This window comes from Chrysemys picta, chromosome 1, assembly GCF_011386835.1.
Source record: "Chrysemys picta bellii isolate R12L10 chromosome 1, ASM1138683v2, whole genome shotgun sequence".
Taxonomy (NCBI): domain Eukaryota; kingdom Metazoa; phylum Chordata; order Testudines; family Emydidae; genus Chrysemys; species Chrysemys picta.
Window position 1 is genome coordinate 162,173,548 of NC_088791.1, and position 22,750 is coordinate 162,196,297.

A 22,750-nucleotide genomic window follows, 5' to 3' on the forward strand; every position below is an offset into this window, starting at 1 on the left:
GGCATGAAGGTAGTGGGAACAAGATGTGGTCTGGAAACAAAACTGAAAGATGGGATCCTAAGCATTCATGTGGGTTTAGAAATGGACACTCTCGTGGCCTTGGAATAAGTCACATCCCCTTCTGTGTCCCTATCAGTCAAATATTTACTTACATTATATGAGGAGTGGGGATGATTAGTCCATGTTTGTGAAGTACTTTGAAGATACATAGCACTATGTAAATATTACAGTTTCTATACAGAATGAGGTAGTAATACACAGAGAGACCAGTGAGTCACCTTTCAAATGCCTTTCTATCAGCTCAAATCCATTATAAGCTAAAGACTATTGTGAAATTCCAATTCACAAACATTTAAGACAAAGACTAGATATGTTTGTAGTTATCCAGTGGATTGCAGATATAAGCAGTAATTTTCGATCTTCAACTTTTTAACGGTGATTGGCTCCACAAAGGAAGCTTTGTCCTCACACATTTTTAAGCCAACAAAAAAAAAACAAAAAAAAACTGAAGACAAAAAAAAAATCAACATTAACATTTATTTGTGAAACACTCCCCTTTCACTAAAAGCTCCAGTGACATGGAAAGTATTTTCTAACATATTTTAGTTAAATTATTACAAGACCTCCGAGGTAGAACATATTCCTATCCTCAAGTTAGACAGGACAATGAAGGCACAGAGGCCAAAGTTTTAAAACATGGGTGTCTAAACTATTAGACTCCTAAATCTGTATTTAAGTCTTCCATGTAGAATTTAAAGAGTGCTTAAATTATTTTAGGGCAGTGTCACCATTTAAAGTTAATGGTGTTTGTGCTTATAAGTCACTTAGGTACTTTTGTAAATTCTACTTTGAAGGCCTAAAGACAGATTTAGGAACTTAACTTCAGGCACCTGGGTTTGAAAATTTTGTCCCGAGTTTCGGTGGCTTGCTCCAGGTCACATGAAGTCAGTGGCAGACTAGAAACAGAATCCAGAGGTATTCAACAACTGTTTTCTCATCCAAGTACTAGACCGCACTCCCAGAGAGCCAACAGTATATACTAGGGATACACCATCATGATCAGCAAAAGAGGGAACTAATGCAAGCATGATATGATAGTAGGGGGCAGGGCTCAGCAGCTGTGGGGCTCACTTCTGCTTGATGTCTTATATTCATAAAAATCTTATACTCCAGGGCTTCAGCCAGCCACTGGCAGCAGTCAGGAAGAGATGTACCCGTTGCAGTGTATTCTGCTTTGGTTTTTATCTCCTTCCTCTGAGGGGTCAGGGATGGGCATGGCTGGAGATGGGCCACTGGATGGGGAGAGCCAAGACTCTGCGAGGGCTCTTTCAGGTACTTGGCTAACTGGGTCTTGCTCACATGCTCAGGGTCTAACTGATCGCCATATGAGGGGGAAAGAATTTTCCCCCAGGTCAGATTCTGCAGCATGTGTGTGCGGGTCACATGACAGGATTATCTAGGAATATCACACAGGAGGTCAGACTAGATGATCTGGTGGTCCCTGCCTAAACTCTATGACTCTACATACAGACTAATGGAAAGAACAATTATTTTGCTCATAAACACCTGGCAGAAAAGCTGTGTGAATTGTTGTAATTTTTTAATTTTGATCAGTTACTTTGATAAATTTATTCTGTCAAATACATTACTCTTTGCGGACCTTGCTTATTACATTGAGGTTCATATGTTGTGCCCCCTATTCCCACATTTATTTCAATGAGACTAAGTGTGTAACTGCAAATTAGGCTCTAAAGGATTAAACTTTAAGAACTTATTTTATAAACAGCAAAAATATTGGATCAAAACCACTAGCTTGTTTAAGCACATAAATACAGTCAACAGAGTTAATCAGTTCCAGTCTCTCATGGTAAATGTAGCATCCAAGAGCAGGGCAATAATTACTTTGTATTTCTTTCAAAACATTTCTAGCTCTAAGAAGTTGACAAAGCCACAACTTCACCTGGGTACCATAGGCAGAGTGCTTGGAGTGGGAAGAATTGTTAAAGTCAATAAAAACGTGTGCTCCTGTCAGTGAAAGTTGTGGGAGAAAGTAGGAAGGAAAGGTCACGGATCTGCCTCTGCCTCAAGTCAGTCTGCTTTACGTAAAGCCCCACTTGGGCCTTCTGATCTACCAATTCTGCTTCAATTCATGCCTCCCTTAGTTTCCTTCTCCCTCAAACATCTCCATGGGCAGCTTCAAGCATCTGGTACCGAGAGCCGTGCACTCTCTCTCCTCCTTCAAATACCTTCAAAGGCAGGGACTCTGCTTTGTTTTATATTTGACAGAGCCTAACAAACACTATTCCATCACGTCCATCCTCTCCATATGCATTCACCAAACATGATCCAATGCTAACTTTCTAATATCGACTTACTTAAAAAAAACAAAAACACGTTAGTGGTTTGCAAAACAAGCCACCTCTATCTTGTTCTGTGTAAGATTTTTCTCCTTCTCTGCTCCATTCATTTTTCCTGCCACCATAACATATCTTTTAATATGCTCTTCTCCATCAAGTGCCATGCACACCTGCGCTATCCACCAATATTAAATAATAGTAACCAAGACGAATTGAATGGCTGATTCTCAGACCTTCTTTGAAAGAAAGGACTCTACGCACAGACATCCTGAGGTGGATTGGTTGAGTACGTCATAGAGACATATTTGGAGCCAAGGTCCGAAAAGACAAAGTTGCTCCAAAAGTTAAAATGGGTAGTTTACTAACATCTAAACAACGTCTCCTACATTAAAGCTAATTGGAAGCAGAGCATCAATATAGCTTATGGTGCATAAGGATATGCAGCACTACAGGAAACCCTGTTCACTGCTCCCATCCATGCAAGCGCGTAATTGTTTACTTCAACTAACTTCTCCTTCTCCCTAGCCATCTTCAAAAGTAAGTAAGGAACTACATACATATCCCTTTTAAGGTTTCAGGAGCAGTTTCTCATACACTGGAGTTTAAAAGCACTCTACCACTTTTTTTCTAGGAAGAGAGAAAAGACCCTCTATTAACTGCCCGTGTAGATGTGTTTCTTGTGCTTTCTTTCATACAGAGCAATACTGGTGGATCAATCATGTATAAAGGAAGGCACACTTGTCCAAGGCTGGATTGAGGCTACACTTGTCCCAAAGGAACCAGATATGTGGAGAGCTAATGCTACTGGTACATATATATCCATTGGTTAATTGACATACTTGCAACATTCGGGGGCTTTTATAGATATGCACACTAGCCAAAAAGGACTGAATATTTCAGGAGGAAGGGAAGATCTTTTACAGAACATGTCCACACCTCCTGCTCTTTTTAAAATGTTTATATTACAACAAAGAAACAAAAAGCACAAACCCCACTGTGACAGCCTAAAATCTTGCATATGGGGACAGTGTGGGATGGGGAGCTGGGCTTGGAAACAAGTGTAGCCAGGTGAAACTGGACATCTTGAGCTACCAAACTTCTCTGCATTAGACAGAAAGGCACATTATTTTTTTAATGGATGAAATCATGCGTAGATTTTTTTAAAGGCCATAATTTCATTCAAACTAGAGCACAATTATTCCAAGTACTACTATGGATCTGAATTAAACAAACAGTGATATTGCATCTTTTATTTATAAAACAAGAAAGCTACCCAAAATTATCTGATTATTTTCAAAACCAAGATGTGATGTAGGAGCTCTGTGCATTTTTCACACTGTAGAAGTTTTCTAGTGCACACTGAAAATAATGAGTAATTATACAAAAAGCAGATTATAGCATTTGTTAAAACAATGTTGTTTGAACTGGGACACAGCAAGGGTCACATCTAATTTGTAAATACATGTAGAATCAATTTATCTAAAAAATGAATAGATGTAATATTTGCCTATACTTCCAATTCCTTACTAGATGAACCAAAATGCTTGCTTGATTTCACTGCTAAGAAAACTTGCACCTGGTTTCCTTTGTCTTCATCCTGTGGCTACTGGGAAAGAGCAAATTCAGGTTGCATGTTAGGATTCCTCCAGCTGTACTTTTGACTCTTACAGCTAGATGACTATTTGGATTTACCGTTTATCATCCTGGCTCTGGGGGTTCCTGCTTTACACAAATTGAACTCAACTGGTTGACCCACATGGGATTGTCACCAGATCCTAGGATTAGCATTTGAAAAGGTAGCATGCATTGTTATAGCACCTCCATCTCAACTTCATATCAAAGTACTTTACGTGCAACCTTTGCTCCCGTGTGTGCTCCCAGAGGCACAACAGTTGAATAGTTAGTAATCTCTCTGCCTCTATTTTCTGCGCGCAGCATGCCTCTAGGAATTGCAACTGGTACGGTGTCTGGTCCACACTGACTCCCTCAGGTGGCTGTTCTTAAAAGCTACAATCTGATCCAACTGTGACGTTGCACTCCATATGATTTTATAAAAATATGCTAATGAGTGTGAATATAATATAACTGGAATATGCAAAAGGTCTCTTGCTCTTGTAAGGTATCATTACAAAGCTTATAATCTACTGAGTGTGTTCATCCTATTTGTATGAATGCATCATTCTTGTATCTGAAACTAGAAATATGAAATATAATTCTGAGGTCCTATTGTAATTATGCAAAGTGTGGGCCATTAATGGTGGTTTGGAATCTGGATGGCTCCCATTAACCAGGACAATTGACTGTAGATGGCTCTGTTTATTTGCAAGCCTTCCTGTGAGTCAGGCCAGGAAGAATGAAGGCATGGGGGTCTCTCAGGACATGTGACCATGTCACCTGGTACTGGAATCCATCTTAAACCTGGTGCTTTTCCATTTAGAAGGAGGGATAAGGACCTATAGAGAGACAAAAGATTCCCACCTTGTGCCAAAGCTATAAAAGGAGGTGGAACAGAAAAAACGGGGCTGCAGTCATGTGAAATCCCCTGCTTTTCACCTAAGATGGCTCCTGAAACTAACAAGAACTGTACTGGGGAAAAGATTGGGCCCCGACTAGGAAGGAGTCCAGTCTGTGAAAGAAGCTTATTGGAACATCTCTGAGGGTGAGATTTTATCTGTATTCAGCTTCCTACTGTATTAGGCTTAGACCTGCGCGTTTTTGTTTTATTTTGCTTGGTAACTTACTTTGTTCTGTCTGTTATTACTTGGAACCACTTAAATCATACTTTTTATACTTAATAACATCACTTTTGGCTTATTAATTAACCCAGAGTAAGTAATCAATACCTGGGGGAGCAAACAGCTGTGCATATCTCTCTATCAGTGTTATAGAGGGCTGACAATTTATGAGTTTACCCTCTATAAGCTTTATACAGAGTAAAATGGATTTATTTGGGGTTTGGACCCCATTGGGAACTGGATAGCTGGGTGCTGGAGACAGGAGTACCTGCTAAGTGGTTTTCAGTTAAAGCCTGCAGCTTCGGGGGACGTGGTTCAGACCTCGGTCTGTGTTTGCAGCAGGTTAGCGTGTCTGGCTCAACAAGACAGGGTTATGAAGTCCCAAGCTGGCAGGGAAAATGGGCTCAGAGGTAGTCTCAGCACATCAGGTAGCAGTCCCAAGGGGGGTATCTGTGACCGAACCCGTCACACTAACTTCCAATTTATCGGCTGTATTTGATGAATTAACAGTTTGACACAGATTTTTTTTTAATAGCTATATAAAACAAACCAGGCTAAACAATAAAGATTTACTTATTCCCATGTCCTTCCAGTACTGGATCAGATAATGCTCCATGGATGTCAGCAAGTGGTTATATTCTTTAACATTGACAAAGGCCTGCTTATTGTGTGTTGGCTCCATGACTTCTAAGGGCACATCCACCATTCCAACTGCTCCACTGCTGAAACTGAAATAACATCAGTTCAAAGCATTTTGATCCAAGTTCAAAGAACAAGTCATCTGTTTTGTTTGCAGCTGCCCTTGACTCAGTGATAGCTCAGTGGTTTGGGCATTGGCCTGCTAAATCCAGGGTTGTGAGCTCAACCGTTGAGGGGACCACTTAGGGATATGGGGCAAAAATTGGTTGGATGATTTAATTGGGGATTGGTCCTGCTTTTAGCAGGGGGTTGGACTAGATGATCTCCTGAGGTCCCTTCCAACCCTGATATTCTATTAAATTAAATAATATTTTTCTAATAGAAAACGGAGACTAGCATCCTGTCTGATCATAGTCATGTGCAGAATTATATTTAAATTACTTCATTTCAAATGAATACATGAAATAAATCTCAAAAATATTATGTTCTAAAATGTGAGGACATGTCAGAAGTGGCAGGATAGGGAAAGGAACAGACACCAGGATTTGGAGGATATAAAAAGAGCAACACTTACATGCAGGTAAAATCTCAGAGAAACTGAGAACTCAAGAACTCCCAAGTTGCAATAAAAAATTCAACAATAGTGAGTTACTCTAAAAAATTACTTTGAGAACTGCAGAACTATATTTTGAATGATTTATTCTTCCCTTAACGCATGTATATAACACTCAAAAATATATAAATAATCCATGTTGTGCATATGCTTGGAAAGGAAATAACCTCTTTCAGGTGGGATCATGGATTTTAGACTCCTGCTGGTATTCATAATACCTGCATTTTAAAACAAAGTTTTAAACCCTAAATAAAAAGAAAGAAAGAAAGAAAGAAAGAAAGAAAGAAAGAAAGAAAGAAAGAAAGCTTACCGAGACCCCTGTTTAAGATGTGGTCCCACTTTCTCATACATTCTGACCAAGCGACTGTTGTTATAGATGAACATTCCATCTTGACTTCTGTTTTCTATGTTTATTCCAAATATTAAATAGAGCTTCTTTGGCCTCCTCAATTCTCTAAGCAATGTAAAATCAATAAGAAGTTTTCTTTTATAAATTTCCTTTTAAAGTTTTATAATTTAATTTAATTGTACTTATTGTTACCAGTTTAATAGCCACTGTTAATCTGGTTTAGGAGATACAGAGATTGGACAGTTCACTTTAGCCAGAAATATAAATGATAAAAAAGTAGTATCGACCACAAAAACATCCAAACTTTTAAAGGCTAACATGATTCTTGGGTTTTCAAACTGATGGGACAGACTTCTGTATACTGGAAATGGATCAGAGGTAGATCACATTCATCCATTTTTGAAAACAGAAAATTCCTGTTTAAAATCAAACACAAGCCAAGTAGCACGTTGGCAGCTTGACATTAACAAAGACAGCATTGGCTGTTAACCTGGAAATTAAGACTGAAAGCCATTGCTATGAAGATTTTCATGTTTATCAATATGAGAACAGCTAAAGACATTCTTTCGTTGCATTTGTAGAGGAAAAATGCCTTACCAAATTGGCACTTGTTTTTATATCATAAAGTTTCTGGCTGATAGATTTTTTTTTAAATTAGGCATACTGTAACCATCATCCATTAGTAAGCAACACAAAAATTAGCCAGTTTTGTTCTCAGAGTTGACTTCCATACACTTCATGTTTCCTCCCATTCAACTAGTGGAGGATGGAGGGTTAAAGTGCCCTTTGGCTTTGTAAGACTTTCTGCAAGGAGCTACCAGAGTCAAAGAAACTAATCATGAACAAGGAGCTTCAACTAACATGAACCACATTTTGGGGGGTAGGCCCGAGGAATGGAAAGTATTAAAATTGGTATGAGAACTCCTAGGTAAGCACCATCATGTAATCACTACTTGTATGCTGCATCTGCCAGTAACATTAGAAAATGTAGCATTATCCAGTTAAAGGACTACACGAAGCCCATGTACTACAGGTGACCTTCAGATTCCAGGAAGTGAGCATTTTACTTTCGGTAAATGATAGTAGTGTCCTTCCTTGAAGTGAGGCATCACATAAGCAAGAATGTGTTCGCTATTACCTAAAGAGGCAGCTCTACACCCTACTCCTCAACAGCTAAAGATTGGATGTTTTTTCTGAAAGATATGCTTTAGTTCAAACAGAAATGATTTTGTGGCAGTTCTATGGTCTGTATTATAGAAGAGGTCAGACTGGATGATCACAATGGTCCCTTGTGGCCTTGGAACCTACGAACCTATAAACTTTTTTTTTCAGAGTTGCTATCCATTCCAAAATTCTTGGGTCATTCCCAGGAAGTCTTAAATTACTCTGGGCATCACATCATTATGATGCAGTGTTCAGAGGAGGTATTACCAAACAGATTTAAAGCCATGAAGCAAAGAGGCAAATGTGATAGAATTACTTGTCCTGCAGGATAAAAGCAAAATAACCAAAGACATTTTCTGCTGCACTGACTGAAGTAGTGTGTTCTTTGCAATAGCTGCTCTCTCCTCATACTCCCTTAAAGTTTCTGTTGACAGAGTGCACGGAGGGAAACTGTCTAGCTATACTGTGAAGGGTTTTGTGGGGAGCAAAGGAATGATAGCCCAATGAAATAGGAATCTACCCACTGTTAGTTTGTTATCATCCCTACACACCAGACAATCCACCTGCAAAAGATTACTCTTCTGAGCAAGGTTTGAACCCAATTTCACCACTTTATAGATTATATATGGACATATCCATTAGATGTTGGTATGGATTGCCAAACCCAAGAAGATTTTACAATCTCCATGTTAATTAGTCTCAGCCCACAAGTTGCTCTTGCAAAGTCTGGGCATCTGATTAGCACTCCATTTGTACTGCCATGCTAGGCAATAAGCACAGAGTCTAATAAGAATAAAACAGAAGACAGGAGTAAAAAAGGGAAGACCTGCATCCTTGATAGTAGCTGGGTAAGAATAAAGAGGGCAAATAATTTCCCAACAGCCAGGCGGGCAGACAATGAAGAAGGAAAGCTTCCTATTTTCTAGAAATCAGGGTATGGGGAAATGGGCGAGACATCCACCTCACCTAATATCAATCCATTGTGTTAAGTAGCATTATAATGAAGCAACATGCTTATGTAAGTGGCTCCAAAGCCAAACAAAACCCCAGTTAAGTGCAAGTATGTGTTTCTCAGATCCTGTAAACAGGGGAATGCCTTCAGTTGACTACTTGAATGTATGACCTTATGGATATCAGCCTGAAGATGGACATTACTTTATATCGTTCAACCTTGGTAATACAGGCCTATAATCGTCAGCTTCTTTGGACACTGAAGTAAATCTCTGTTTCCTTCTGTTGTACTCCTTGTCTGACAAATATGCCTGTATGTGGAGGAGGTGTCCTACATTCTGTTCAATTGTAATCTGTTTTGCAAGTCATAAAAATAGAGACAAGAAGCTACTGCATGCTCTAAAAGAAGATTCTATGCTGTAGCCTTGTTGAGGAGGAGACTGAAATGTCAACCTGTACGATACAGAATAATCATTTCCTCATGGAAAAATTTTGGGCACCCTTTGGACCCATGCTGAAGAGGATCTGGTAAACAGAATATAATCCAGCCTCTGGGTTTCCTGGCTGCCCAAAAGGACCCACACAGAGGGACTACAAATCTCACTTTTTCCCTGAAGAGAGGGTGTTTGATCTGAACTGCTGTTTGTGGATATTAACTAGAAAAAGAAGCAGTTGACTCTAATCTAGCCAACAGATGGGTATTGTAAACTCAAGCACATCTTAAAATACTGTCAGGGTGTGACAGAAGCAGACTCCTAAAAATACTTGTTTTTATGCAGGATCAATGGCCTTGGGTCTCTAGCACACTCCTATTCCTAACTGAATTGCCATGCTACAAGGTAGGGCTTTCAAAATGTCTTGTGTAACGCTGCTTAGATTTGTCACAATGAACCCAGGGTTGATTTTTCACCAATGTCTCAAAATCAGAGAGCCAAGATTTGAGCTTTTCAAATTTTTGTAACCATATTATAAACAATTATAAACAATATTTGTTTCACCTGGTGTATGGGAGGAAACATAACCCAAGTGTCTAAATAGATACAAATAATTTCATTGTAAAAGATTTTAACCAAAAAATTACAAGGATTAAATTTTTTTTCCAGAAAAGGGTAAAGGATTGGAGCATCCAAAGTAATTGAAAAGCACCTTGAAATGACAAACAGCTGCAACTTGAGAAAGCACTATTTAAATATCAGACTCTGGATCAAATCACTATTTACAACAAACAGTACACAACCACTTTTTATGAAACACTGGTTAAATAGTCTCACATCTTGCCTTTGTTTCTCCTCCAGCTTCTCACACATTCTTTTTGCATTTTCTAGAGAATCCTGTAATACAAGCTGAGCAGACTTTTCCATTTAGGGGAAAGAGCAGTAAAACAAGTTATTTTAGCATCAATTAATACCCTACTTTTTTTTCCCCAAGCTGCTTCCCATTCTGAGAAAGTGAATATTCTGGAGCCCACCCTACTTCCAAGCCTGTCACTAGTCTGCTACCAACCCAGATACTGCCAGACACAGTTAGTGTACTGGAGATTAAATCAAGATATATTAGAATCAGTGTTAAATTTTCACTCTGCTGTTCAGAGCACAATACCCCAAGGAATGGAGCAGAAGGCAGTAGGTTTTAATTAACTCTATTCCTCCATTTATACACATCTGAGGCCACAGAATGAAACTTTAATGATTCTGGTCTATTTCACTTTGCACCCAAATACCCGTGGCATGAAGTGTAAGTTAGAGCCGTCAATGATTTACAACGGCAAGGTAAGACACAGGAGAAAAACTATTGGTGGTTCTGACCAGTCAAAACAGAACCAACACTGATTTTAGTGACACACTATAAGAGAAAGAAACAATCATTACAATATTTTTGAATGGAGAGCAGAAGTTACGTTGTAGGTGATGGACCCTTAAAATAGATTTTGAGAATTAATCACCACACTTGCTTCTCCTTCCATCTCCCACAATTACACGTTTTGCAAGTGACGTATGCCCTTCTACTAACAGCAAGCCTTGTCTTCAACATTTCACAGGCAAATCATGAAAAATTCAAGTCTACATGCATGCATGGGGACAGAAGGTTGGCGGACCAAGAGGGGGGGCATTATTATTACAGTTTTATGAATACAATATCTCCATACATAAGCACTATCATTATCACATTTAAAGGCAACTAAGAGGGGGAAGGAAGCTTCTTAAAATATTTTCTTGAAAATGTAATTGAATCCAAGATCAGTGCGACTAGGCACTTAATCTTTGTAAAAATCCTCAATAATAGTACACATGTAACTGATAGAAATGTAGTTCTGGTTATCCTCCCTGGTGTTTAATAATACTGGTAAGCTAAATTTAAAAAACCTGCCATTACAACTGTTTCTAGACTATCTTTTAGAAAAATTACATTAAAAAGAAATTAGGTACCTTTCCAAAAAAGCTACCACTGTTCATTTTCCACACTGACACCTGTGGCCAGTAAACATGGGTTGCTGTGGAGCTATAACAAGCAATATCTCTGAATATGCTTAAGATATACTATCACTGCTACAGTACCTCATTGACCTCATGCAGAAGAGATTCTTCTAAATGCTTTAATTGGCACTTAGCTTCTTTTACAGCTTGTTCAGCTAGAAAACATAAGCAAAGCAATTACTTAAAGTACAGCTTAGAGACATTATGAAATCCTGGCGCTACAGAAAAAGAGAATATCGATTGGGTAAACACCATGACGACCTGGAACTGTTAAATGTTTTAAATCTCGGATTATGCATTTGTGAGGTGCTGAGCATCCTCTGTTTTATTGGAATCGGTGGGAATAAAGGGCACTTAGTGAATGACTGAGACTGCAGCACGTGAGCACCTCCTGAGGTACTAACATACTTAGTCACTAATTTAGATTTACAGAAGGGACCATTCTGATCATCAAGACTGACCTCCTGAAGAAAACAGACCAGAGAACCTCACCAAAATAATTTCTAAAGCATATCTTCTAGAAAAAACATCCAATCTTGATTTAAAAATTCTCAGGAATGGAGAATCCACTACGACCTTTGGTAAATTGTTCCAATGGTTAATAACACTCACTGATTAAAAGTTATGCCTTTTTTCCAATCTGAATTTGTCTAGTTTCAACTTCCAGCCGCCAGATTGTGTTATACCTTTCTCTGCTAGATCGAAGAGCCCATTATTAAATATTTGCTCCCCTTTTAGGTACTTATAGACTATAATCCATTCACTTAACCTTCTCTTTGTTAGCTAAAATAGATTGAGCTCCTTGAGTTTATCACTATAAAGCATATTATCTAGTCCTTTAATCATTCTCATGGCTCCACTCTGAACCCTCTCCAATTTATCAACATCCTTCTTGAATTGTGGGCATCAGAACTGGACACAGTGTTCCAACAGCAGTGGCACCAGTGCCAAACACAGAGGTAAAACAACCTCTGTACTCCTCCTAATTAGTCCAAGGATTGCATTAACACTTCTGGCCATGGCGTCGCACTGGGAGCTCACGATCAGCTGACTATCCCCTCATGACTCCCAAAATCTTTTTCAGAGTCACTGCTTCCCATGATAGTCCCCCCACCATGTCAGTATGACCTTGGATTTAGGAAGAGGATCGCTACTTTTCTTTAGATTCCTTGCTTTCTTGAATTAAAGCTCGCCATCCTATCTTGCAAGGCAATTTGTGACTATGCTTTTTTCTGTATTTTATATTTTAACCGCAACAGAGCAGTTATGGGAGTTTAGCTAATATTTCTGAGCATATCAAAAATATGAAGTGCTACAAAAGTGTTATTGATTTCTATTCACAAAAGAGTTTTACTACTAGCATAATTAAGCCACAATTTTGAAATAAAAAGCAAAGTTATAGTTCAATAAAAGTAGCCAATTCAGGATATTGCATACCAATCTTCACATCCACTTCTGCCTTCTTTATTTCTTTCATCACAGTGCCTTTAAAAGATGACGTGATGTATGGGTACATTCTGTTAAGACAGAATGGTAAAATCATTACAAACTGCATTTTCAACACACATCAGAGCAGTCACAGGAGCAAACAAATGTTATGCAGTACATGTTATAATGCACATTACCTTTGGATTAATTTACCTTCTCAGAGACCAATGCCAACAAGGTCTGCCACAAACCTGCCACTCTGTATATGCTAATAAGTGCTAAACAAGTTGTAGATAGACTACCTCCCAGAAGTAATTTAGAACCTCTAACTTCATCTCACCTTTGTAATATTATTTTCAAAACAAAGACTGACTGATGCACTTCTGAAATTCATGGCACTAAAGCAGGGGCAGGCAAACTTTTTGGCCTGAGGACCACATCGGGTTTCCAACATTGTATGGAGGGCCGGTTAGGGGAGGCTGTGCCTCCGCAAACAGCCAGGAGTGGCCCAGCCCCTACCCCCCAACACTCTGTTGTCATGATATTTATCCAAAAGGCATTGTGTAAGGAATCATATGAAAGCTAATAACACACTGGTTATTAATATCATTGTAAAATGCACGTGTGTTAACATTATATGTGACGTTATGAATTGCCTCTGTATGATGTTACTAGAACATATTTAAGACCAGACAGCTAAGCCTAGGTAAAGATGTAAACAGGTTTGTCCTAGACAAAGGAATGTGGGTTTACTTCAATTTACATAAAAAGAACAGGAGTACTTGTGGCACCTTAGAGACTAACAAATTTATTAGAGCATATGCTTTCGTGGACTACAGCCCACTTCTTCGGATGCATATAGAGTGAAACATATATTGAGGAGATATATATACACACATACAGAGAGCATAAACAGGTGGGAGTTGTCTTACCAACTCTGAGAGGCTAATTAAGTAAGAGAAAAAAACTTTTGAAGTGATAATCAAGATAGCCCAGTACAGACAGTTTGATATGAAGTGTGAGAATACTTACAAGGGGAGATAGATTCAATGTTTGTAATGGCTCAGCCATTCCCAGTCCTTAAACAATCCTGAGTTGATTGTATCTAGTTTGCATATCAATTCCAGCTCAGCAGTCTCTCCTTGGAGTCTGTTTTTGAAGTTTTTCTGTTGTAAGATAGCCACCCGCAGGTCTGTCATAGAATGACCAGACAGGTTAAAGTGTTCTCCCACTGGTTTTTGAGTATTATGATTCCTGATGTCAGATTTGTGTCCATTAATTCTTTTGCGTAGAGACTGTCCGGTTTGGCCAATGTACATGGCAGAGGGGCATTGCTGGCACATGATGGCATATATCACATTGGTAGATGTGCAGGTGAACGAGCCCCTGATGGTATGGCTGATGTGATTAGGTCCTATGATGATGTCACTTGAATAGATATGTGGACAGAGTTGGCATCGGGCTTTGTTACAAGGACAGGTTCCTGGGTCAGTGTTTTTGTTCAGTGATGTTAGCAGTAAACAAAAACATCAAGCTGCATCAGCCGAGGTTATCCTGATCCTGAACTCTAGACACAGAGAATTAACATGGCTCCTGCATCCCAGTGAAACAAGAGACTGAATCCAGAGGAGGCCTTTCCGACTTGTAAGACAAAGAAAATCCCTTTGGGGATAAAAGGAACAGAAAGAGATTCTAGCTTAGGAGACAAAGGAACCAAGCAATTTGATCTCTGTGATGGTTCCTGGCCAATAAAAGCTGGAAAGGAGATTGTGGATGAGATAAATGATCTGGAACAGAGACTGTATCTTTCTAGATTGTTTAGTTTTTAGATTTGCCACCTTTATCCCTTTTACTGTGTATCATTTAATCCACGTTTTTTTGTTAATAAACTCATTTTGCTTTCATTAAAAACCTCCAGAGCTGTGTAAAGTCAGTAAAGTGTGTGCTTCTAGAAAGCTGACAGGTTGGAGTGTTTCACTGTCTCTCAGAGGCAGCGAACGTAACACTTTCTCTGTGAGAGTCCAGGGAAAGGCACTGGTCCCAGCAGTAGGGTGATTTCCGGGCTGGACGGACACGAAGGTCAGTCTGCAATGAGTAACCAGGCAGGGCAAAGCCAGGGTGAGGATTGTGGGCTGCTACCAGCCTGTTGGTGTCAGAGCTCTGGACCAACACTGCATAACCACCAGATACCCAGGGTTACAAAAAAAGACGGTGACCCAACCCCTTACTGGCCTGGGTGAATTCCAAAATGTCATAGTTTAATGCATACCAACACAATTATATCAAGCCATTGGAGCAATTGACTGCTCACCTTACTCATACACATAGCATCACTCAAGTTAAAAGTAGTAACCAACCAGCAGGATTTAACCTTATCTGCTTATCATCATCCATAAAAGGAATTTGTACTTCAAGTGAAAAGTATTCCACATGCAATTGTATATGTAAAGTATCAGACTTTAAAAAGTCAGGGGACAACTTTTATAACAGAATATTTAAAATCAATTACTTTTTACACAATGCCACCTATTTACATGCATGTTTTTTACTATCCTCAGTAAAATCACTTTAATTACTCTAATTTCAATTAAAGAATGGCCTATAAACAAAAGTGTACAAACAAGTTTGTAAATTTAATGTTCATGATGCAGATTAATATTTTAGTGCCTTGCAGTCCTTTTGATTGCAGCCAAAATGCTCAATGGAGGAAACTAAGATGAAAAGAGATGTCATTATGACAACGTTGCATATAAGAGAGGGAACTGGAGTTGTTTTGTTTTTGTTTTTTTAAATGCAGCAATATTGTGATCTCAAGCATTAGTTTGAAATTAGGACAGACTACTAATTGCTAATACAGGAAGCATTTTTTTCCAGATAAAACTGAAATGGAAAAGGGTTCTTAAATATTAAAAATGATTTATCATGCTGGGATACACTCAAACGATGCTGCTAACATCGGAAAAGTGAATTAGTCTCATTACTAAGACCTGGTGTACACTTAAAATTTAGGTTGAAAAGCTGGGGGGCTCAAGGTGTGACAATCCATATTGTAGCTATGCATTCCTACCCTGCTCCCTCAATGTAGACACAGCTAGCTTGATGGAAGAATGCTTCTGTCAACCTAACTATCGCTGTTCGGGGAGGGGGACAAGCTACAGCAGTGGAAAAATCCTTTGTGTTACTGTAGAAAGTGTCTACATTATGGCACCACTGCACTATAGCCATGCCACTGCAGGGCCCATAGTGTAGACAAGCCCGAGGTTGTCTTTAACTAATGATTCTGTGAAAATAACCAGAAGAGTGTATTTATGTAACAGCACTTTCTAGTCTACACGGTCAATTTATGCTATTTAAACAACATGAAGCATAAGCTACCTATGAATATGGAAACCAGTAACTGTCACTGGATTTGTTATTATACTGAAGTACAAAAAACAATTGGAGGGTGGATTTCATGACTTCCTAATTACCTTGAAGAATCTGATCTAAACAGTAAGCATTTAAATGAAAATCTAGCTACACAATGAAAATTAGTAAACTAAATGATGTTTCATTTGAACACTTCTTCCTAATACCAAGTTTGAAGTTAAGTATTCATGTGTTTTGGAACTGATCTGAGATCCGTGGATGAAAGTACTATTTAAGAATAATAATATAAAACAGTCTTGCAAAGATTTATCTTGTACTTAGTGTGATATCAGAGAGATGAACCAAGAGGGTAACTATTCTATTGTGTTCGGGAGAGAAATCATCCAAGAACGTGGCATCTAGGTTTTAAGAGTTAGAAACAGAAAGAAACCGATTGTTTTTTCCAATTAATAGACTGACCAAAGGACTTGAGATTTCTATGGAAATGCCTTGCAAAAACAATGAGAAATTTCCATACTGGAAAAAAACAATTATGTAAGTTACTTGGTACTAAATGTTGCACTGGTAAGTTTAACGTAATATTGTGTTCACTCTTTCTCTTATCATTTGTACATAATCTGTGGTGAGGCATCCTCAAAATAATAGACATAGCCCTTTTACTATTGTTTCAAGAGGTTCATGAACATTTGCCATCCCAGCCAGAAAGTCTGTTGACTATCCTTTCACAGGTATGATAATGAGAAATCATAATGATATATTACATACTGAAGACATTTAAAACTAATAGAGGCAGAATCAGCTTCCAGTATCTTGCAGTATAAATGTATGCGTTAACATTAATATTTACTTTAAGAAGTTAGTAAGCTAAAATATAGGATGGACCATAAGCCTCCAGTTCCAAGGGAGAAAATTATTAAGCATTGTGTTTAAAGAGCCAAGGTGGGTGAGGTAATATCTTTTATTGGACCAACTTCTGTTGGTGAGAGAGAAACTTTTGAGCTACACAGAGCTCTTCTTTAGGGCATTGTGTTTGCTATACTTCTTCCTCTTAGCTCTTGTACATGGGAAAATTAGAGTCAGATGTTATAGCTCCATCTGAAACTCCTACTGAAACAAGGAGGAAGAAAAAAATCACAAGGGACATAACTAGTCCCCATAACTTATTTCCTAGTGGAAAAAAAATAGTAGAAAATCTGAGTGGATTGAGGAAAGAGCAACAGAAAATATTGTTACATAATTGTTTTTGTCAGTTCTCACTCTCCTACACAGGAACATCCAGAACTACTATCAAATGTACCAACCAGTATTAATAGTGGTGGTGAACTTACCATATTTAATATAGCAACCTGTAAGTGCCCATGTGGCAGAGTTATAAATTAATACAAATATGTTTCTGGCAGTATGGCCTCTAACAGAGACTGTCAGTTGCTCTGTAAGCCAAGTTTTGAATGCACAATGTTCAATTCAGCATGATATTTTAGCTGTTGTGATTTTGATGGAGCATTTTTCAAAGGTCTTGATGCAAACTGACAATTTGCACCCCCTTAATGTCATCATCTGCGATTTCATGACAAAGACTGAAGAGGAAAGGTTAGTTAATATGAAGTTCACTGAAAACTGTAGGAATAATATCTGAGAGGTAAATGGAAACAATCTTGTACAGAAAAAATAAATGCATAGCCAGGGGTATCAGCAAACAGAGAGGTTACATGGCTGGGCGTGTGAAGGGAATGTGGTTACTGAATTGGAAGTTTCCATAAGCTCATGGAAGTCAAGGAGACAAATATATGAGCCAACGATTAACTGTAAGAAGAGCCTGTGCCCTTGTCTGACCTGGCTTTCCTTCAAGAGTTCTGTGGATCAAGTGAAAGCAAGGGATCAGATGTGTAAACTGTTAACCCATAACATAAAAATGCATGTGTCCCACCAGCTACAGGATTCATTATTGTACTATAGAACACAGGCAATTCCATCCATAATAATGACTGGCAGGAAGCAGAAGTTACCAGGCAGAAATGCATGAGGGGAAAATGAACTATATAGGGTGTAGTCCCATACAAAGCACCCAATGGTGAGAAAATTACAGAAGCCACTTCTCACTGGCAGAGAACAAAAACCCTTATACAGAAAACACCAAGATGAAATGTGGCCACAGTTATTCCCCACACAAGTTTGTGAGGCCACAGAGCTGGCCTGATCAAAAGCCCGTCTTCCCAGATTGTTGGGTGATAGATGAAGTGCCATAGAAAGAAATGAGTTGTCCTGGAGAGCACAAGAAGCTGTCAGAACATAGTTCTGAGCTAGAGTGGAGCAACAGCTCCTTCCAAGGAACCTCATCAGAATGGAAAGTCAGACATTGGGTGTCCACATTTGGGGAAAGCCGATTGGCAATGAGGCAGCCTGAAAAGAAGTGATGTCTACCTCAGGAGAGGTGTGAGCCCAAGCTTCTGGATCACCTATATTCTGTTCTCTCCCACTTCTGTAGCTCTTTATTTTTGTTCTCTCTAAGTTGGGCACTAAGTATAAAGCAACAAGGAATTAGCAGCAGAGGACTGAGGCAAGGCCTCCGTTGCTTCCAGACTGGATTAAGGCTCCATTTGCACCACTCCAAGCTGGCCAATGTGATTGATATGCTTGCTCCCTCTCCATCTCCACTACTGAGAAAGGATATAGGACCAATATATGGACTACAGAGTCAGCATTTTCTGGAATTACCCAAGCAGCTTTCCTTGACTTCTACTTAAAGCCAGTCATAAACTGAGGAGGCAAAAATTATGTTGGGAAGGAAGAGGGGAAGGTGGTGGCAGAGACTAATTTTGCGGTTTTGGGTGGGGACTCCTTGTTGAAAGATGGATCTATAATGAGGAATCCTGAAGAACTCATTACATTCTAACATCAAGTTCTCAATTTGGCACAAATTGTTAAGATATGACAGTACAATGTAAGGGCTGAAAGGATTCTCATTTCACTGGAAAAGTGAGCAAGAGCAGATACAATATGTTAAAGGAAACTGACACTTTGTACTCAATATAGAACAAAGTCTCAAAACAGTCCATTAAAAATAACTGAGAACCAGGATAACAGGCTCAATATTCAACAGTGATCAGATAAAGAGGGCCACACAAATTGAGTGAGCAAAATATATAGGGGATTAAAATAGAACAGATATTGAAAGTGATTGAAAGAGTGAATATTTCACCTAGAGCACCCACTTCTACAATTATTGGGATATTCACAGCAGTTATTTTCAGAAGGAACGATATTTTTGGTGCTGCAAAATTGATTTTAACACTTAGCTTGATATGAGGACTATTACGCTACTGCAAGAACACGAACACTGAAGTTATGCTAAGCTTCAGTCACAAAGTGGCATATATTGAGACATGCCAGCAGGATTCTGAAAAGCAGTCTCTCCCCCTTGAGCACTGACTTGGCAGGGTGGGGGCAAGTTATAGAACAATAGTTTGCTTACCTACACTGGGGTATCTGCTGCTATAAGTTACATCCAGTCCCACAGATTAGTGACTTTACAATTCTATAATCACATTTAACCCAGAGTATTTTCCAATTTAACTTGATAAACTACACAAAAGGATTATTTGACACGCCACTTAACAGGCAGCCACCTCTCAGATGTAATGTGGCAATTATGAAACACCACACAGCAACATTACATTACAGTTTAGGATAGAAATTGAATGATTCCACTGGGTTACATGTCAGCTTGTTTCCTACTATTCCCCTTAATACTTTGGTCTACATTCATCCCAAGCTACTCATCTTCGCACCCCTTTGATATCCTTTTCTAACTTAGCAAATATTTTTACAAGATGCCCCTTGCACTCTGAATCTCCCCTTTCAATTGTGCCTCATTCAAATCCTTCCATTTGCTGCTTTTCCATGAAACTCTGTGATCCACCAACATATGCAGTATCTAACCCAGTTTAATTTTTGTACAAACACATTCGCAGCTATTTGGAGATGTAATTCATTTGATTGTATTGTGTGACTGAACTGTTTCTACCTTCGATTTGCGCTCTCTACAGTGCAGGCTCTGTCTCTCTTCTATTATTAATCTATTAAGCACAGAAGAAAGTTCACAATTAGAAGGAGCTGTACTCAGTATTTGGATAAGAGCTAGTGGCTTTGGAACCGAGAACTATTATCGTAAATCCAAGTCCCTTAACAAGGTTAAGAAAGGTCAGCTGCTCCAAGAAAGCCCTACAGCAGGCCCAACAGGGTGATAAAACAGAGATGGGTAAAGCTAGAGTGATCTTCGACTGAGGAAGAGCTAGGGCATTAAGGAATCTTTAAGCCAGCTATGGTCAGTGGAGAAAAGCCACGAGTTTATGATCTGTAGTGTGAGAAGTATAAATTGTAGAAGCTAGAGTCACTGATTTGACATTTTCCTTTTGATCAGTGGTCAGAACACTATTTAACTTATGCAGTAGATATGTGGTGCTCTCAAGTTTGGATTGCTATACGTAGTTACATGTATGTATTTACATAGCATGATATACATGATATTCTAAAAATGATACTCAAGTTTGAAAACAGATGTAACTTTCATAAAATCCAGTTGTGTGATGCCAGATAGAATACATGATGACTCCCCCTGACATGATCAATTTATTAGTAAATAAACTGATTTTCCTAGGGTAGTTGACAACAACATGTAGAGTGGGATTTTCAAAATTAGTCCATGTTGGCCAAACTCCGTTCTCTTTTAAGAAAATTTCATACTTCAATAGGAACAAACTTAGACCAACGCTGAGCACTTCTGTAAAAATTCAATTGGGCACCAAGTAATAACCTACATATTTTAGTTCCAAGTTCTAAAATATGCCTCTTATCTGTCTTTCTGGCCACAACATTTGCCTCAGTTTAAATTCGGTGAAACTATCGGACTGTGCTTTCAGCCATAAGTTTTTCTTGTCTCGGCCCACCATGGTAGTCACAGGATGAAGACTAAGGGCATCCGTAGGGTAATGCACTCTATGGGGCTGTGATTTCTAAAGCACACTAACATTTTGCACATTAATTGGTCCATGTAGACCCTGCTGGTGCACACTAAAGGCTCCCTCATGAGTCTTTAATACAGTAATGTTTCAAAAAGTACTACTTTAAAGGTCACCAGCAGGGTCCCCATGGACCAATTAATTTTCAACACTTTAGTGCACTTTAGAAATCTCACCGTGCATCACTAGAAAACCCCAAGATTTGTGTATACTAATCTTTCTAGTGCTTGGAAACCCTACGCACATGGTCTGAAAAATCTCATGTTAGATATTAAAATACAAGCCTGTTTTAACAGGACTCCAATGTCTAAGTCCCCAACTACACTGTTATGCTTCTGCTAGTTTTTTATATTAGCACCTCTGTTGCAGACTACACACCAGCTAACCAACCATACAGTTATACCCACCACGAAAGCCATTTTTTCCTTCCATAAAGATGTTAAAAATTTTGCTACTAAGTAACTGATCACTTTGGTTTGTACACTTAGTAAGAGTCTCGCCACTGACTTCAAAAGAAGGAGTTGGGTCCCTAACTACAGTGGGAATATGATCAGTGCACTAACAGGGCTCAGTTAGATTTACTTTAGGAGCAACCCCATACAAACTATAAATTAACAGGATTAGGGGGTCATTACAAATAAACCACATAAGTGACCTATAATCTTATACTGCATCTTTCATACAAGAACAGAAGCACCTTGATGCACCGAAGTGAAATCAAAAATCCCCCTTTAGTTGATTATCTTATGTAGCAAGTTCTTTGCCCTGGGTCGTGGTAACTGCCAAGCATTTGTCACAGATGATTACACTTTAGCAGACCTGCCTGCCAATGCGATTTGAACTTTGTTTAAATTGTAAGTCACATTGCCATCAAAATCAATTTCCCACCATGACAAAAAGGCTATTTAGGCTTTCAAGTGCACTGGTTTGAAAATTAAAATATTTAAGAGTGTAACAGCAACGGAAGCTTACTCACCTGGGTCTGTAAAAGCAGTAGGGCAGGCGCTTAGTTTCTACTTTCTCAGCTTGAATGAATATCCTCATATGCGGGTCAAAATACAATACAGCTGTATAGGCTCTGAGTGACCATCGTTCTGGAAGGCTGAAATATCCAGTATGAAAGCAAGACCACAAAGCGTGAACTCCACTACATGGAGAAATTAGATGCATAATAACCTAAGACAACATGCCCACCCCCAGACTCATTAAACTAAAATGCGCTGGATCCCTGCAGTGCTCTCTGTAGGTATTAAAAGATTTTTGAAGGTTTTCTCCAGAGTAAGTTTGTCAGAACCTTGCAAATAAACTGCAATTTGTGCACTGGGTTTCAGCTGATGGCACTAAAAACTACGGTACAGTTCTTGATTTGGCTAGAAATTTGTTTTATAATGGGATGCTGTTGACATATAGTATGAAAATCTCACTAACAGTGGGATTTAATGCCACACAGCTTCAGGCTTAAGACATTACCATGCAAGAAGCTAACTTACTTAACCCTGGGAATCTAGTTTTCCCACTGTATTATGACACAAATATCTATGGTGCTTTGCAGACAAGGAAGAAATATGAAAGTGTGAGACTGGAGTTCAGTCTGATGAGCTGGGCTGGATAGCAGAGAGCCCTGCTCTTCCAGCCCTGTCTTGCCTCTTCAGC

The 22,750-nt window shown here is 38.9% G+C and overlaps 1 protein-coding gene across 14 annotated transcripts in view; it reads right to left on the bottom strand.

The window, feature by feature from the left end:
• The window catches only part of MORC1 (MORC family CW-type zinc finger 1), a 98,257-nt gene that overhangs the window by 49,287 nt on the left and 26,220 nt on the right, over nucleotides 1-22,750 (bottom strand). For 8 of the 14 annotated variants that reach the window (XM_008165540.4, XM_024103450.3, XM_008165656.4 and 5 more), the window contains 6 exons: nucleotides 22,074-22,199; nucleotides 12,720-12,799; nucleotides 11,364-11,437; nucleotides 10,087-10,160; nucleotides 6,655-6,798; nucleotides 5,666-5,820 (listed from right to left, as the gene is read on the bottom strand). In XM_008165540.4, the coding sequence (XP_008163762.2) occupies nucleotides 5,666-5,820; nucleotides 6,655-6,798; nucleotides 10,087-10,160; nucleotides 11,364-11,437; nucleotides 12,720-12,799; nucleotides 22,074-22,199 (653 nt within the window). The remainder of the gene's footprint in view (nucleotides 1-5,665; nucleotides 5,821-6,654; nucleotides 6,799-10,086; nucleotides 10,161-11,363; nucleotides 11,438-12,719; nucleotides 12,800-22,073; nucleotides 22,200-22,750) is intronic. The other 6 variants (XM_065574693.1, XM_065574653.1, XM_042853628.2 and 3 more) reach the window with 2 other exon arrangements.